This window comes from Myxocyprinus asiaticus, chromosome 15, assembly GCF_019703515.2.
Source record: "Myxocyprinus asiaticus isolate MX2 ecotype Aquarium Trade chromosome 15, UBuf_Myxa_2, whole genome shotgun sequence".
NCBI lineage: Eukaryota > Metazoa > Chordata > Actinopteri > Cypriniformes > Catostomidae > Myxocyprinus > Myxocyprinus asiaticus.
In genome coordinates, this window is record NC_059358.1 from 6814875 (window position 1) to 6833770 (window position 18896).

Here is an 18896-nt window from a genome sequence, read left to right on the forward strand (position 1 = left end):
TATTTGAATCGTACCAGGGATGATTCTAGTTCAAATCTTAGATGAAGTGTGTAATTTTTGCATCACTAGCAGCACCAAATGAAATGTTTAAAAACAAAATTTTGTTTTTACACATGTTTCCTGAACACTCCCCAGTCTTCCATTGTTAGAAAAACAGGTAGTCAGGATGCCACTGGCAGAGCGACGATGCTGTGTAGGGATGCTCAAACAAAAATGGTGTGTTCAAGTCATGTCGGAATGATCATATTTATGAGTTGAGCACACAAAACACCACCACAAAGTCGTAATTACCAGTGGAAAACTTAGACATTCCAAGTTTCTGTGTAGATTAATGAATGATGGTGGAATTGGTAATAATTAGGGATGCACAGATGTATCAGCTGCCAATGTTTATCTGCCAATTATTTACTAAATTAAAACCATCAGCATATCGGTTATAAGCATGACAATGCCAATATGAAAAAAACATGTTTTATTTATAAATAATTAGTAACACACTTTCTAAAAACTCTGTGAATTCAAATGGACAATCCAGAATTAATAATAGCCAATATAATACAGAATTTAAAAGGGGGTTTTGTTTCTTTGGTAAAATCTTTTTATTTTTCCACGATGTGGTTGACATTTCCATGGAATTGCCCATCATATGCATAATTTATAATGTTCTATCATATACAGTACATACATGAAATGTGAGTTCTGTAGTTTTAAACTGCAAAAACAAAATGCCATGATCCTCTTCTGTCTACCCTCTGGTCTCTGTCTGTTTTCTGTTTGTGTGTGTTTGACATTTGTATGTGTAATTAGTTGTGTCTCTGTTTCTGTTAGCCGTGTGCTTCCCTGTTCCCGCCTCCTTGTAACCCTTGTCACTCTCCCTCATTTACTCCTTGTTATGTTAATTGCCTTCACCTGTTCCTCATGTGTCTGGCCTATATATTGTGCCCTCTTCCCTCTTGTATTTGTCAGATCATTTTGTGAGTTTTGTTTGTGGTCAATATGTTCCTGGTCCTGTCTTGTTCCTGTCGGTCCTAGTTTTTATTCCTTATTCTAGTTTATGTTTTGTTTTCTCTCCCCCGTGTGAGTTTTGTGTTACCTGTTTTGTTTTCAGTTGTTTAATTAAATATATTTTAGTTTTCAATCATTCCTGCTTTTGGGTCCTCATTCCTTACACATTCTGTGACGATCTGACCAATATGGTCCCAGCAGGAATGAGTGTTTCTTTTTGTTCACTACTTCCCACATGATGCAGAGACAAGTAGGCAAGGAAACTCTTCAGACTCCGGCAGGAGGACAAGTTGGTGAGGGTGTATGCATTAGAATTTTTGGTGCTGTCCTCAGGTCCGGGTTACGATCAGGCCAGCCTTATGCAATTGTTTAGGGCTGGTCTGAATGAGCCCATCAGGTCTGGTGTGCCAGAGATGGGTGATGGGGAAAGTCTTGCCACTATAATCAAGTTTGCCTTGAAATGGTATGAGTTCCATTTCTGTGCCTCGGAGGACTTCCTTCCTTCATCCCAGCCCAAGATCAACGATACTCCCTCACCAGCAGCGGACGCAGCTGACTGCCAGGAGGCGGAGGGGGCTGCTACTGACCACAAGGAGGCAGAGGGGGCCGCTGCTGCTAACCACCAGGAGGCGGATAAGGCCGATGCTGAACACCAGGAGGTGGCGGCCATTACTACTGCAGTGTTTCCGACTGTCCAGAGAGAATGAAGGTGGCCATTCCCCACTCACTGCCAGCACTCCCGACCACGGCGGCCGTCGAGTTCCCTGAGGCCATTGTCGAGCCCGTCCTGTTCCCTGAGGCCGTTGTCGAGCCCGTCCTGTTCCCTGAGGCCGTTGTCGAGCCCGTCCAGTTCCCTGAGGCCGTTGTCGAGCCCGTCCTGTTCCCTGAGGCCGTTGTCGAGCCCGTCCTGTTCCCTGAGGCCGTTGTCGAGCCCGTCCAGTTCCCTGAGGCCGTTGTCGAGCCCGTCCTGTTCCCTGAGGCCGTTGTCGAGCCCGTCCAGTTCCCTGAGGCCGTTGTCGAGCCCGTCCAGTTCCCTGAGGCCGTTGTCGAGCCCGTCCAGTTCCCTGAGGCCGTCGTCGAGCCCGTCCAGTTCCCTGAGGCCGTCGTCGAGCCCGTCCAGTTCCCTGAGGCCGTCGTCGAGCCCGTCCTGTTCCCTGAGGCCGTCGTCGAGCCCGTCCTGTTCCCTGAGGCCGTCGTCGAGCCCGTCCTGTTCCCTGAGGCCGTCCTCGAGCCCGTCCTGTTCCCTGAGGCCGTCGTCGAGCCCGTCCTGTTCCCTGAGGCCGTCCTCGAGCCCGTCCAGTTCCCTGGGGCCGTCGACGAGCCCGTCCAGTTCCCTGGGGCCGTCGACGAGCCCGTCCAGTTCCCTGTGGCTGTCGACGAGCCCGTGCTGTCGACGAGCCCGTCCTGTTCCCTGTGGCTGTCGACGAGCCCGTCCTGTTCCCTGTGGCTGTCAGCAAGTCCGTCCATTTCCCTAAGGCTGTCAACGAGCCTCTCCAGTTCCCTGGGGCTGTCAACGAGCCTCTCCAGTTCCCTGGGGCCGTCGACGAGCCCGTCCAGTTCCCTGGGGCCGTCGACGAGCCCGTCCAGTTCCCTGGGGCCGTCGACGAGCCCGTCCTGTTCCCTGTGGCTGTCAGCAAGTCCATCCAAGGCTATTGATGAGCCTGTCAAGATCCCCGTGACTGTCGACAAGTCTGTCCAGTTCCCTGAGGCTGTTGACGAGCCTGTCTAGTTCCCTGTGGCTGTCGACATGTCTGTCCAATCTCCTGTGACCGTCGACGAAACTGTTCAGTTCCCTGTGGCCGTCGCCGATCCTGTCCCGTCCCTAGTGGCCGTCGCCGATCCTGTCCAGTCACCAGCAGTCACCATCCAGTCCGCCCAGCCTCCTGCAGCCACCAAAAACCAGCTTGCTCTGTCTGCTGCGGACTGCCAGGAGGAGCAGGAGCCCGCTGCTCTTTCCACCCACAAGAGGAGGAAGAGGAGAGGTGTCCCTGCATCAGGGTCTGCTGCAGCATTCCAGGAGGGGTCTGAGTCCACTTTAGCTGCTGCCATCCACGTCCAGTCAGAACCCTGTCCAGCGGTCGCCCACATCCAGTCAGACCCCTGTCCAGCGGCCGCCCACACCGTCTTTTTCCAGAGCAGCCTGTATTTCTCCTGAGGTTACCTGTGGGTTTTTCTTTGTATCCCAAACAATTCTTCTGGCAGTTGTGGCTGAAATCTTTCTTGGTCTACCTGACCTTGGCTTGGTATCAAGAGATCCCCGAATTTTCCACTTCTTAATAAGTGATTGAACAGTACTGACTGGCAAATTCAAGGCTTTGGATATCTTTTATATCCTTTTCCATCTTTATAAAGTTCCATTACCTTGTTACGCAGGTCTTTTGACAGTTCTTTTCTGCTCCCCATGGCTCAGTATCTAGCCTGCTCAGTGCATCCATGTAAGAGCTAACAAACTCATTGACTATTTATACACAGACACTAATTGCAATTTAAAAAGCCACAGGTGTGGAAAATTAACCTTTAATTGCCATTTAAACCTGTGTGTGTCACCTTGTGTGTCTGTAACAAGGCCAAACATTCAAGGGTATGTAAACTTTTGATCAGGGCCATTTGGGTGATTTCTGTTATCATTATGATTTAAAAAGGAGCCAAACAACTATGCGATAATAAATGGCTTCATATGATCACTATCCTTAAATAAAAGACAGTTTTTTTGCATGATCAGTCATATTTTCAAAATCAATGCCAAAATTTCACAATTTCTGCCAGGGTAAGCAAACTTTTGAGCATAACTGTAACTGATTCCATATTTTATGTTATGTTTGTATGATTTATGTATGGAATCAATAAAAACTGTTAATAACAACCAAAATAAAAAACAAAACAAAAAAACACTGGTAAATCAAAACGATATTATTAACCTTTCTTTTTTTAAGTAGCAAGCACCTTTACTGAATGTAAAGTGCATGAGATGTGTTATTGTAACAACTTTAACCGTCATAGGAGAATTTACTTGCTGCTAACCATTTGATATCTTTTAATTTGTCATGGAGGAAAAGAAAAGAAACAAAAACTTCAGTAGACAAGAGCTGGATGTTCTTTTTGAATAAATTACTGCAAGGAAAATGTTCTCCTTAGGAAGCTTGTTAATAATATCATGTCGGAAAGTACGAGGCAGTAAATGGGAAAAGGTGGCGGAGGCTGTCTCCCCTGTGCCCATGTCCGATAGGGATATGAATGGGGGGGTGAAAAAGAAAGTCTCAGCTTTCTAATGTTATAATTATTATGTTTCTATGAACTCTAAAGATCACAAAGAGTGAGCGCTATATGCAGCGCATCCGTTTGTATTTGCATGACTGGTCACCACATTAAGAAGCTTCTAAACAACATTTATTGTTTGAATTTGGTGATAACATTTACATGGTTTACAAGCTGAAAATAAAAATATAATTAAACACAAAACAGTCAAAATCATTTTTTGGTCTAAAATCACATTTCTACATAAACAGCCCACTGCGATTTCAGACTCAACATGAAAAACCCAGTAAATTCATTAAACATCTTACCTTTTAGAATTTAAGACAACTGTGACATTATCCTAACTTTAAGATGTTATTTACGACAATATTTAAAAACATTGTATTTGAGAATTTGAATGCTTCTTAAGTTTTTTCTTAAGAACAATCTTTGTTATTAACAATTTTTATTGATTCCATTCACAAAATAAATAAACATAACAGAAAATACGGAATCAAATGATATACATTAAGCCCCTCCCCCCGAACATCTCCCCCCTACCCCGACACAAACATGCACTCCAGTGGTCATACATAATTAGAACATTAAAAAAAAAAAAGTATACTTTCAAAAAACAGTAAGAATGCAAATACACTTTTAAAACTAAAAATCCCTCAACACTACCCCTCCCCGAGAACCCTCCAAAAAGGCCAAATATCTGCCCCACTTCCTGTTAAACAAATCCCATTTTCCCAGCCATCTATATATTACCTCCTCGAATACCGCCACCCCGCTCATCTCTTTACACCACTCCTGATATAAGGGTGCTCCAGCTGACTTCCATCCCCTGAGAATGATCTGTCATAACTCTGGCTAGGACCCAACTTTTTATTCGTCTATCCCCTATATTAATGACCGAACCATCGCTTAAGATACAGAGTCCAATACGTCACACATAAAGCTCTGAACCCTCAACCAAAATTCTTAGATCTTAACACACCACCAAAAAACATGGATTGTGTCCCCATCTTCTGATTGGCATCGCCAGTAGGTGGGTTTGTCTTTAAGACCAAGCCTATACAATCTATAGAGGATCCAATAGAATCGATGTCAAATCTAAAATTGTATCAGGCACACCCTTGCATCTCTAGATGTAGACTTGGTGTTTTATTTAGAATCCTAGCCCACACCAATACCTCCTCCAATACCATAATCTCTTGAGAGAAATTGAAGCTCCGTCCCCCAGACTCTGAATTAACAAGGAGTAATACACTGATGCCTCATGACCTTTTCCAAAAGCAGTAATCACCACTCCCAGAGTATCTGCTGCTTTAGCGGGGTGTATGCTACTCCCAAAAATAGTACAGAACAGGTGGTGCAGTTGTAAATACCTAAAGAACTGAGATCTGGGAATCCTAAAATGTTGAACCATATTTTCAAAGGATCTCAACACTCTCAACACTCTCATATAGGTCACCGAGCGTATTAACCTCCCTCACAGTCCACTCTGACCAGCAGAAAGGGGACTTATTAATACATAATTTTGGGTTCTGCCATATGCTCGAGGCAACATTTAAATAAATGTCCGAATTAAACACTCTGGACACTTTTGTCCATACTGAGTGCAAATGCGAGATAACGGGGTGCAACTTAACTTCTCCGGTTAGTTAAATAGAAAGGCTTTGCAATGCGAAATAAGGGCAAGAACTTCCTGTTCAATACAAAACCAGGAAGGGGGTCTCTCAGGTGGAAGTGACCAATGAGCCAAATGTCTGAGACCGAATGCATAATAATAAAACAAAGTCTTGGGTAGGCCTAGCCCACCTTTGTCAATCAGCCTATGTAACTTATTGAAATGTAATCTGGGACGTTTACCATTCCAAATGAAGGACTTCGCTATGCTATCAAATTGCTTGAAATAAGAGAGGGGGACATCTACAGGGAGAGAATGTAGCAGGTAGTTGAATTTTGGAATACAATTCATTTTAATAACATTAACCTTCCCAATCATAGATAAATGTATTGAAGCCCATCTGCCACATCGCTCGAAAACTTTTTATTAAGGGGTCAAAATTAACTCTAACTAAATCACACAAGTTTGCTGGGAATAAAATGCCCAAATACTAGGGGTGTGATGAGATCTTGTGCCACGAGATCTCACGATATTAAAATGTGACGATATTTCTCGTTGAGGTGAAAAGCTGTCTCACGATATCAGCATGATGGAGTATGAGGGTGAAATTAGCATAGAAGATGCCCCCACCACTTTTAAATAGTTTGTGTGGCAGCATTTTAGGTACCCAGTGGAAACAATAAACAGCGACAGAGTGACAGACAAGACACAAACAAAGGCTGTGTCTCGTTTGGAAGGCTGCGTCCTCCGGAGGTCGCATTTATTGGCCGCATACGTCATTGAGGCTGTCTCGTTTCATTTTTTTAGATGACGTATGCGGCCGACAAATGCGACCTCCGGAGGACACAGCCTTCCAAATGAGACACAGCCAATATGTAAGCACTGTAAGAAAATAGTGCCGTACACCACGGCTAACACAAGCACTATGCAAAGACACCTACAGAACCACCGCAGCTCTCAACTAAAATCAGCCAGATCTGAAGAGACTCATGTGAAATCATACAGGAGAGAAGCCAGTCAGTTGAGTTTGTGGCAAACCTTTTACAGTGCTTGCATATTGTTCTGTCTTTTACTGCATATGATAATTCATACTCAGAAAGTAGAACTGAAGTGACATTCATTGCAAGATGATTAATTAAAACATTTCAAAATGCACCTGCATTGTTTTGCATTTTGTGAATAAAAGACTATTTTTCCAGTCATATACACTACCGGTCAAAAGTTTTGAAACACTTGCCTAAAATGTTTCCCATGATCTTAAAAATCTTTTGATCTGAAGGCGTATGCTTAAATGTTTGAAATTAGTTTTGTAGACAAAAATATAATTGTGCCACCATATTAATTTATTTCATTATAAAACTAAAATGTAATTAAAAAAAAAAGTTTTTGAAATTGATGACATGGACCAAATAATAAAGAAAAGCAGCAAATAAGTGCCCAACATAGATGGGAACTCCTTCAATACTGTTTAAAAAGCATCCCAGGGTGATACCTCAAGAAGTTGGTTGAGAAAATGTCAAGAGTACATGTCTGCAAATTCTAGGCAAAGGGTGACTACTTTAAAAATGCTAAAATATAACACACTTTTGAATTATTTTAGATTTTGTTTAGTCACAACATAATTCCCATAGTTCCATTTATGTTATTCCATAGTTTTGATGACTTTACTATTATTCTAAAATGTGAAGAAAAAAAATTATAATAAAGAATAAGTGTTTCAAAACTTTTGACCGGTAGTGTATACAGTGTTAAAATATCATCTCGTCTCGTTCTCGTGAACCCAGTATCGTGTATCGTCCCGGCTCGTGAGCTAAGTGTATCGTCACACCCCTACCAAATACTTAATGCCCTGTTTGGGCCACTGGAATTCACCCGGCTGAAAAGCCGTTTTCTGGGCAGTACGCTGTCAGAGCCAAAGCTTTGGATTTAGACCAACTGACTCTGTATCCTGAGAACTTAGAAAAGGAATGAATAATTCTGTGGAGGCAAGGCATAGTTCAAGAGGGGTCAGAGATGAATAATAAAATATCATCTGCATAAAGCAAAAGCTTATGCCCATACCTCCCGCCACCACCCCTTGAAAATCATCATCCTTTCTTATCGTGACAGAACAATAATGGGGAAAGAGGGCAACCCTGCCGGATGCCCCTATCCAGAGTAAAATAATCTGAAATGAATCCATTTTTTTGTACTGCCGCTGCCGGGTGTCTATAAAGTAACTTAATCCATCCAATAAAAGTATTCCCAAACCCATATATTTCCAAAATCTTAAAAAGATAATCCCATTCTACCATATCAAACGCCTTTTCGGCGTCAAGTGAGATGGCAGCGACCAAAGTCTAATCATTCGCCACTGACCACATGATATTGATGAAATGCCTAATGTTATCAGAAGAGCTGCAGCACCGAATAAACCCTACCTGATCTATATGTATAAGAGATGCCATAACTTTACTTAATCGGTTAGCCAAAAGTTTTGACAATAATGTCTAGCTGGATCAGGGAAATTGGACGGTAACTCTTACAATCGTTTGGATCTTTGTCCTTTTTAAGAATCAGACTGATATTAAAAATATTATTAATATCAATGGCTGAGGTATAAATTTCACCACCAGCAGATTTCACTGAGGGAATGGTAGAAAAAGACTTTCTCTGCTTTATATATCTAGCCAAAAGCTTCCCTGCTTTGTCTCCTGACTCAAAGTATGACTGTCTTGCCCTGAATAGCCAAAACTCCACCTTCCGTGACAAAATAGTATTATATCTGTATTTCAGTCTGGTCAATTCTCTGAGGCCATCAGATGACATTCGGCTCTTCAGCTCTGCCTCGGCACTTTTAATATTCCCTTCCAAATCCACAAGTTCTCGTACTTCCTGCAGGGAAAGATGCATTTCTTGAAGAAACACTATATCATATTTCTTATGCTTAAGAAGAGAAATAACCTTCCTTCTTTTTATGGGGTGCCCCAACACATTCACAATCCACGTGGAGAGAGGCAATCCACTCATATTAACATTTGACATTTTGACATATTCGAAAAAATAGATTGTGTGTCAAAAATAAAATTTTAAAGACCACATTCCAACATTAGTGCGACAATCAAACCCCAACCTTCCCCCCGAACCAAACAAACAGAAAAAAGAAAAACACGCGCATCCCTCCAAACTCAAACAGTCCATCTACTCCTACAAGAGCCCCCGCGACAACTTTGCCATCAGATTGCTCAAGTCCGGTGTCTCTATACAAATGTGAAATGGGACATGTGAATGATTTACGGCCATCCTTGCATCTATTCTCAATTTGGCCGGGAACATCAGTGCAAAAGCGACCTTCCACTGATGTAAGAGTTTCTTGCATTCCTTGAAACGATCACGTTTCTCTCTTGTCGAATTCACAAAGTCTGGGAACAAGAAAATGCTATGGTTCTCCCAAGAAAGCCTTCCTTTATTCCTCACCTCACGTAACACGAGATCTTTATCGAGATGATCTCAGAAATTTGGCCAGAATTGATCGGGGCCTGTCTCCCTCAGCGGATTGCCGAGCCAGAACTCTGTGAGCTCGCTCGATTTCCAGCTTATGGGCTGTTATGTCGAGCAGACTCGGAAAGAGCCCGTACAGGAATTTAACCATATCCTTTCACCATATATTCTTCGGCCTCAGGAATTCCAACAATACGGATGTTATTCCACTGGCTACGGTTCTCCAAGTCCTCAAACTTCTCCCTGATAGGCTCCAAATCCACCTTGGTCGCTAGCAGATTAACAGATAATTCCCTCTCTGATGACTGCAGATAATCTATCTGTTTCTTGACATCCCCCACTCTTTGTAATCACCTCAGTGAATTTCATCCCAGTGATTGATCGACGTATTACAGCAAGATCCTCCAAGTCAGCAACAACCTTCGTCAGCATTGCCGACATGTTCAACATTTCTCGCCTAATTTCCCGCACTTCCCTGACCAAATCAACTCCTGGGCTCGAGGCTTCCGCAGGGGTGTCGGCTTGAGCACGTAAGTGTCTTTTAATGTCTCCAGATCCCGAGGATTTTGAATTCTTTGACATATTGTCCTCCTAGAACAGTTATGGAACAGAGTGTATCGAATCTCACCAGTTTATGACATTATTAGTGTTAAAACTAGCAAAGTGCGCAGAGCTCTCTGCTCACACGTCCAAACCTTGCATGGCGTCATGTGACTCCCTCTTAAGAACAATCTTAACAAAAAAGATAAGAACTTTCTTAAGAAGTTCATTCAGGAATACAAAATATTCTTACATTTTTTTTTACAAATTAAGTTACAAATTAAGAAGAAAATGGTAGTTAAGAAGACATTTCTTCCTAAGAATGTTTCATGAATCCGGCCCCAGACCCCTAGTGTTTGTTTACATTCCATGTTGCCATGGAAAATAACTCTCAGCTGAGCCAGTGGGGGCTTCAGTTGAGACTTTATAGAAGACTTTGACTTCAACAATGGTAACAAAATGTCATGTGCTTTTTTATTATTTGGGTTTAAATCACTAAATGTGTTCATTAGAATATATTTTGAAGCACTGACCTCTAAGCAAATATTTTCAGTGAATGAAAACTGTATTGAGCATCACTGTCGGACATTTTTTTTAAAGCTCTTCAGTGTCTTAATTTTCCCACAATGCAATGCAAATTAGGCTGTCTTACTAAAGACAACTGTGAGCTTGTTTTATGAAACAGGTTTTCTATGGCGTCTTTAGCTAGTCAAACTAATTGTTAGATGCAGTCTTAAGTTAATGGCTATGTTTATGCAACCGGCCCCAGTTCTCAGTGGCCACCATCACCCAGTCTGACCCCTCACCAGCAGCCACCATCCAGTTCCCTGTGGTCGCCACCCAGTCTGTCCAGTCCCCAGTGACCACTAACACCCTGTCAGACTCTGTCCAGTCCCCCGCGGCCACCAATGTCCAGTCGGACCATTCGCTAGCTGCCGCCAATATCCAGTTCCCAGTAGCTGCCAACGCTCCGTATGACCCTGTCCAATGTCCAGCAGCCGCCACAGACCTCACTTTCTGCCTATCCGCCACCACGGACCTCACTTTCTGCCCAGCGGCCACCTACGACCAGTCTGTCCAGCTCCCTGCAGCCGCTAAAAACCAGTCTGTCCAGTTCCCAGCGGTCGCTTACATCCAGTCGGATACTGTTCATGTCTCAGCAGCTGCCTCTGACGACCCCATCTGCTCAGCAACTGCCTCTGACCTCACCCTCTGCCTAGCATCCGCCACTGACACGGCTGGTCTGCCCAGCTCTTCTGGTTCACCTACAGCCTGGTCCAGACCATCCCCCTCGTCTCCCCCACCCACCCTCTCTGGTCTGTCATCTGTCCCTCAACCTGTCCCATTCCTTTCAACTGGTCTTCCTCCAGCTCCGGGAGGGCCTTCTGGTCCACTTACAACCTGGCCCAGACCATCCCCCTGGTCTCCCCCACCCACCCTTCCTGGTCTGTCATCTGTCCCTCGGCCTGACCCATTCATTTCCCCTGGCCTCCCACACCGACCCCCTCCTCGACCTGCACTCCTGGTCCTCTGCCCACTCCCTGGGCCAACCCTTCAGTCCTGTCAGGTGTGGACGTCATGATCCTGTTCTGTCTGCCCTCCAGTCTCTGTCTGTTTTTGGTTTGTGTTTGTCATTTTTATGTGTAATTGGTTAGCCATGTGCTTCTCTGTCCCTGCCTCCTGGTTACCCTTGTCATTCTCCCTCGTTTAGTCCTTGTTATGTTAATTGCCTGCACCTGTTCCTCATGTGTGTTGCCTATATATTGCGCCCTCTTCCCTCCTGTATTTGTCAGATCATTTTGTGAGTTTTGTTTGTAGTCAATCTGTTCCTGTTCCTGTCTTGTTCCTGTTCCTAGTCGGTCCTAGTTTTTATTCCTTATTTTTGTTTATGTTTTTCTTTGTTTTCACACCCCCGTAAGAGTTTTGTGTTACCTGTTTTATTTTCAGTTGTTTAAAAATATTTTTCACTCATTCCTGCTTTTGGGTCCTCATTCCTGACACATTCTGTGATACAAAATTGCAAAAATATTTTAGAAGTACAACATAACTTTTTTTTTTCTTATCAATTATCATATTTAGTTATTTTTGTGTCTTTTTAAATATTTGTCATTGTTGGCTCTCTTTATAATTGTGGCCTGTCATGTGTTCAACAGATCCAAACCATGTTCAATAGAAATAATTTATTGTTAGAACAGTTAAAAAGCTTTTGTACCTCTTTGTACATTTTGAAAGTATAATTCTTAATTAAAACAGTGATCTGATGACAAAATAAGGTGAGTGGCCAAATATCGGTATCAGCCTGTTGCTTTTTGTTAAAATCGGTATCTGCCAAAAATGTTCAAATGGTGCATCCCTAGTAATAATTTAGTTTTACTCGTGGATTTTGACAGTACAGATGAATTTGTGTGCATTTTTGTACTGTTAATGTAGAATAGCGATGAAGCTTGCCAGAAAATAAGACTTATTTAGCTGGTTTTGCGCTAAACAAACCACCCAATCATCTTCTGTGGCAGCACAAGAATGATAAGATGGATAGATAATGCATGGCTTTGCTCTGCATTTTGTTGCATTAGTGCCAAAAATGCATCTTGCCTTTGTCCTTAAAGAGAGAAAAATGGGTAAATTGATTTGACTAAAATCACTTGAACGCATATGATATTGTATTTACGACTTCTGACCTCGTAAGTACAAACTTCCCAGGATAAAACTTGATCGCAACATTAGAGCAATGTTTTGAAAATGGCCAAAGTCACAGTCAACATTGCAAAAAATCCTTTTCTTATTGAGTATTTTTTGTTTTGTTTTCCAGAAAAATATCTTTAAAAAAAACAACAAACATTTTTTACAACAAGATCGATTTACTGGAGAAGCAAAATTGTTAGATATTAAAGATATTAAAGGATACCTTGAAAATAAGTGGGTTGTTTTTTTTTTTTTTTTTTTTTTTTTTTTTTGTATTAGTGCACTGGCAGATTTTTTTCTCTTGTTTTTATGATTTTTCTAGGCTTACCATTTCTTGTCTGTTTGTCTACAGGTTCTTCTGTTCTTGGGACTGAGGATGATCTGGCTGTGTCTCTCCGCTTTATGAACTTTGGGGCGAGTCCTCCTCCTTCAGATGATGGCATGCTTGATTCCGGCTTGTCCAGTTTTGTAGAGAATCCCCAATACTTCTGTGGCATCATCAAAGATAAAGACATGTGTGAGTAGGGACTAATATCATGTTGACATGTATTTGTGTATACATTTTAATTGTTCATTTATTAACAAATCAATGTGATTATTTCTGTATATTGCAGGTGTCCAGCACATTAAAAGAAAAGACATTGTTTTGAAGTGGGAACTGGGTGAGGGGGCATTTGGCAAAGTCTACCTTGCTGAATGCGCCAACCTTTGTCCCGATACTGACAAGATGCTGGTCGCCATCAAGGTATGATCAATGTTTTATGTTCATTCTGGTCTCTATGTGTCTATTATCTGCTTTCTTTGAAAACACTACCAGTTTGGCCTCACATACTCATTAATTATTTTTTTTTTCTGTATATTTGTATCTGACTGTCTTTGTTTTCATGGATAGACCTTGAAAGTCGCCAACGAGTCCACCCGCCAGGACTTCCAGCGTGAGGCAGAGCTGCTCACAGTGCTACAACATGAGCACATTGTACGTTTCTATGGTGTGTGTACAGATGGAGAGCCTCTGGCTATGGTGTTTGAATACATGCGACACGGAGACCTCAACCGCTTTCTAAGGTCAGTCTAATAACCACCAGCCGCTCTCAGAGTATTACCTACAGCAATGTGGTGTAGTGGTCAGAAACTGACCAGACAAAACAGCTCTTGCAGAAAGAGCATTAATCCATACATGATGTTTCAGTATAACTATAGAATTACCAACAATAATTATTTTATTATTTCTGTATTTTTTATTATTTTATATATTATATTACATTATATTATTATTATTATTATTATTATTATTATTATTATCATTATTATTATTATTATTATTTTCATTTTGTGAAAAGAAATGTAATGATTCTGGTTCACATTGCTTAACAGTTCCATTACAGATTCTTACTTTTGAGAAAGAAATATTTGGAAATAACAAATGCAATTTGAATTGTGTTTACTACCCTCAGCAGTCATTTCCAAATGATGAGATCACTTCAGATTTCAACAGAGCAGATATAACAAATCAAAGATAAATTTAATGCATTTCTTGCAAAAGGTGTGTGAAAAAATGTGCTAACATATTTCATTTATCATTTTTGCAACAAATCTTGTGATGTATAGGCCTGTCTTTAATGACATGTTGTCATATGAACAACCAGTCAGTAACTCTACTGCCTGATTTAAGTATCAGTAGAGTGAAGTACAACATTACATAACACTGTGATAGTTCTTGGTTCATTTCGAGCTGGATATGACTGATCTCAGATTCTCTAAAAAGAACAGACTCAAAAAAGTAATCTGTTTGGGAATCGCAGCATTGGTCACGCTGTGTATTTCGCGCTGTAGATTTAAAAGAAATGGCTCATAAAAGTCGTGAATTTGAAATTCAGAGTACACTGGTTGTGCTGGGTGTTTTGCACTGTAGATTCAAAAGAACTGGCTCATATGAGTAATTCATTTGTGACAGGGACTACACTGGTCACGCTGGGTGATTTGCGATGTAGATTCAAAAGAACCAGGTCATATGAGTCATTCATTTGGTAATTGAACAACACTGGTCGCGCTGTTTTTTTTTTTGTTTTTTTTGCACAGTAGATTCAAAAGAACTGGCTCATAAGAGTAATTTGTTCAGGAATCTAACTACTCTGGTCACGCTGGGTGTTTTGCACTGAAGATGCAAAATAACCGGCTCATATGAGTCATTTGTTTGGGAATCAGAATACACTGGCTGGTCGCACATATAGATTCAAAAGAACTGGCTCATACTGGGGAGACAGGGATTGACACAAACTGGACTCGAATCTGCATCACCCACAGGAGCACCACAGCTCCAATAATACCAGGAAACCACCCTAGCGGCCGTTCACACCAAACATGTTCTACTGGTGTGGTGCTCCTATGCAAGACACTGACAAAACAGTGAGATGCAGTGCAACGGTCAAACTCGTTTGTCTAACTAAAACATAAAAACAATTGGGGAAAAAAGCACAGAGGGATACAAAAACTTGGCTCCTTAGGTTGTTTTTTTATTAAGCTGGGATAAAAGAAAATGTATTTTAACATTGTAAAATTGTACACATCACTTTTAAGGCATTTCATTTCCCATATTTCTGTGTACAATCACATTCATATCTGCTGAAACTCAAAGCCCAAACTGTGGAGAAGCGCAACATAGCTCGAATGTGAATCCAGCTTTATGATGCTCAAGTTTTAATTAAGATGTGAAGTTCACTGAAGTATGAGTTGACTGATGAGGGACTGACTGACCATATGTCCAGCACAGCTGAGTCTCGGTGCGTAAAGATCCAGTCTGTTTGCCAGGTGGTTGCTGGGGCCAGATTGAGTGTGGGAACATGTAAATGTTTGAGGGGGAGATGGAAATCACATTTTCATGAGACGAGTGTATGGATGTGTCTCCAGTCTCTGCAGCAGCTGTCCCCCTGCCACCTGCCTGCTGAACTAATAGGGCTCACATACAAAACCTCAGAGCAGAATGGAGTGGCAGAGAGTTTGGACACATATATTAGGATGAAAGGAGACAGTGATATGTTCATTGAGGCCTGTTAGACATGCAAGGCCAGGCGAGGGTGTCCCAGACTCAGAGACAAGTCTTCACTTGTAAAACATAATAGACCATTGCAGATGACTGATTTAACAGAAGGCACAAATTTCTTTACTTTTGGCATTCCAATCAATGTTATAAATCACGAATGATATTCCTTCAGTTCATTCATTACTCTCGAAATGGAAGGTGAAGTTAATTGCATTGCATTGTACGTTACAGTATTCAATAAAGTGTGATGTGGTTGGATAGTTTTTTGTAGTAGGTCATCTGGGTATTCCAGGCATACAGAAAATTCACAAAGGCTCTTTTCCTGTGTATGTAGAGAGCATTTTAAGGCATCACAGGTGTGCTCCCAACATGAAGCCTAGATTTATTCAATACCGAAAACGTGTCAAATTCGAGTCACGTTTCCTGTGTGCTTTGTGCAAGATTTTACTTGAACGATGCATATCCTGGCTGCCAACACAGAGCTTTCCAAATTGGTCACATTTGATGCGCCATTTGGGCAAGGATGCTGCATATTTAGGCAGCACACTAGGTATTAGTGCACATACATTAAATTAAAAAAATAGTCAGGCCAATCTCAAAATGTCATTATGTCGTTTATAACACATATCGCAGCAGTTCCGAGATCAAATGTCCACTGAGTGGCACTAAAAGCGAGTTAAATGTTCTCCTAAACAGGTGAGAACAAGGTTTTTAGGTTTAGTCAAATCTAACCTAACCGACAGTGTCATAAAAAGCAAATGTGACAGATGAGGTTTTTAAGATTAATGCTCTATCGAGTTTTAATCAGCAAAAACCAATCCTAAATTTTAACTAAACGATAGTGTAATTAAAAGCAAGTGTGACATTAAAAATGCAATTGCTAAAGAAACCACATCATTTTGTGGTGCTTCTATGACACTTTCGTCTCACCTGTCGACTCATGTGCTCTTCAGGACTCGTAACCCAGTTCTTTACATTGCAAGTGCAATGCTCTGATTTGATCATGCCTGAACAAGCTTGTAAATGTAGATGATGTAATGCAAATATTAAAAAGTATCGTCGTACAAGTCATTCACTATAGTAAAAGTCTTTTGATGTCATAATGATGGCATTGTTTGAGGGACAGGGTGAAAAGTATCTGCCGTTTTAATCAAGATTTTTGTGAAAGTGAATAGAAGTCGCTGTTGCATCACTATTGTTCATTTCACCAGGAGAGTGCAGCGATACGTACAACGAGCCACGTAAAAATAATTTTGCAAAAATGTAGGTATAGTAAGGCGATTCTATGAGACCAGGTTGAACATACAGGTGCATCTCAATAAATTAGAATGTCGTGGAAAAGTTCATTTATTTCAGTAATTCAACTCAAATTGTGAAACTCGTGTATTAAATAAATTCAGTGCACACAGACTGAAGTAGTTTAAGTCTTTGGTTCTTTTAATTGTGATGATTTTGGCTCACATTTAACAAAAACCCACCAATTCACTATCTCAAAAAATTAGAATATGGTGACATGCCAATCAGCTAATCAACTCAAAACACCTGCAAAGGTTTCCTGAGCCTTCAAAATGGTCTCTCAGTTTGGTTCACTAGGCTACACAATCATGGGGAAGACTGCTGATCTGACAGTTGTCCAGAAGACAATCATTGACACCCTTCACAAGGAGGGTAAGCCACAAACATTCATTGCCAAAGAAGCTGGCTGTGCACAGAGTGCTGTATCCAAGCATGTAAACAGAAAGTTGAGTGGAAGGAAAAAGTGTGGAAGAAAGCGATGCACAACCAACCGAGAGAACCGCAGCCTTATGAGGATTGTCAAGCAAAATCTATTCAAGAATTTGGGTGAACTTCACAAGGAATGGACTGAGGCTGGGGTCAAGGCATCAACCACACACAGGATTTTGGCTACAGTCAAGGAATTTGGCTACAGTTGTCATATTCCTCTTGTTAAGCCACTCCTGAACCACAGACAACATCAGAGGCGTCTTACCTGGGCTAAGGAGAAGAAAAACTGGACTGTTGCCCAGTGGTCCAAAGTCCTCTTTTCAGATGAGAGCAAGTTTTGTATTTCATTTGGAAACCAAGGTCCTAGAGTCTGGAGGAAGGGTGGAGAAGCTCATAGCCCAAGTTGCTTGAAGTCCAGTGTTAAGTTTCCACAGGCTGTGATGATTTGGGGTGCAATGTCATCTGCTGGTGTTGGTCCATTGTGTTTTTTGAAAACCAAAGTCACTGCACCCGTTTACCAAGAAATTTTGGAGCACTTCAGGCTTCCTTCTGCTGACCAGCTTTTTAAAGATGCTGATTTCATTTTCCAGCAGGATTTGGCACCTGCCCACACTGCCAAAAGCACCAAAAGTTGGTTAAATGACCATGGTGTTGGTGTGCTTGACTGGCCAGCAAACTCACCAGACCTGAACCCCATAGAGAATCTATGGGGTATTGTCAAGAGGAAAATGAGAAACAAGAGACCAAAAAATGCAGATGAGCTGAAGGCCACTGTCAAAGAAACCTGGGCTTCCATACCACCTCAGCAGTGCCACAAACTGATCACCTCCATGCCACGCCGAATTGAGGCAGTAATTAAAGCAAAAGGAGCCCCTACCAAGTATTGAGTACATATACAGTAAATGAACATACTTTCCAGAAGGCCAACAATTCACTAAAAACGTTTTTTTTATTGGTCTTATGATGTATTCTAATTTTTTGAGATAGTGAATTGGTGGGTTTTTGTTAAATGTGAGCAAAATCATCACAATTAAAAGAACCAAAGACTTAAACTACTTCAGTCTGTGTGCATTGAATTTATTTAATACACGAGTTTCACAATTTGAGTTGAATTACTGAAATAAATGAACTTTTCCACGACATTCTAATTTATTGAGATGCACCTGTAGTAGTGGTAGTAGTATGGTTGGTAGAATGCTGTTCGGAACATACCCAAAGTCTCTTTCCTCTGCTCAATGGCTTTAAACAGCTGTTATTTTGTGCATCTCTTGTGTTCAGGGCTCATGGTCCAGATGCCTGTATCTTGGATGAAGTGAAAGTTCCTCCAGTAGGTCAGCTGACTCTTCCTCAGATGCTCCAAATCGCAGCTCAGATAGCTTCTGGCATGGTGTATCTCGCTTCTCTGCACTTTGTGCACAGAGACCTGGCTACCAGGAACTGTTTAGTTGGAGAAGGACTGGTGGTGAAGATTGGAGACTTTGGCATGTCAAGAGACATTTACAGCACTGACTACTACAGGGTGAAAGAGCACATCTGTGTCACATTTCATTTAAAGAA

The 18896-nt window shown here is 41.7% G+C and overlaps 1 protein-coding gene across 1 annotated transcript in view; it reads left to right on the forward strand.

Moving 5' to 3' along the window:
• LOC127453110 (high affinity nerve growth factor receptor-like) overlaps nt 1-18896 on the forward strand; it is a 48524-nt gene that overhangs the window by 24484 nt on the left and 5144 nt on the right. Inside the window, exons 12-15 of the mRNA XM_051719221.1 lie at nt 12927-13091; nt 13189-13319; nt 13467-13639; nt 18618-18858. Coding sequence (XP_051575181.1) covers nt 12927-13091; nt 13189-13319; nt 13467-13639; nt 18618-18858 — 710 coding nt within the window. The remainder of the gene's footprint in view (nt 1-12926; nt 13092-13188; nt 13320-13466; nt 13640-18617; nt 18859-18896) is intronic.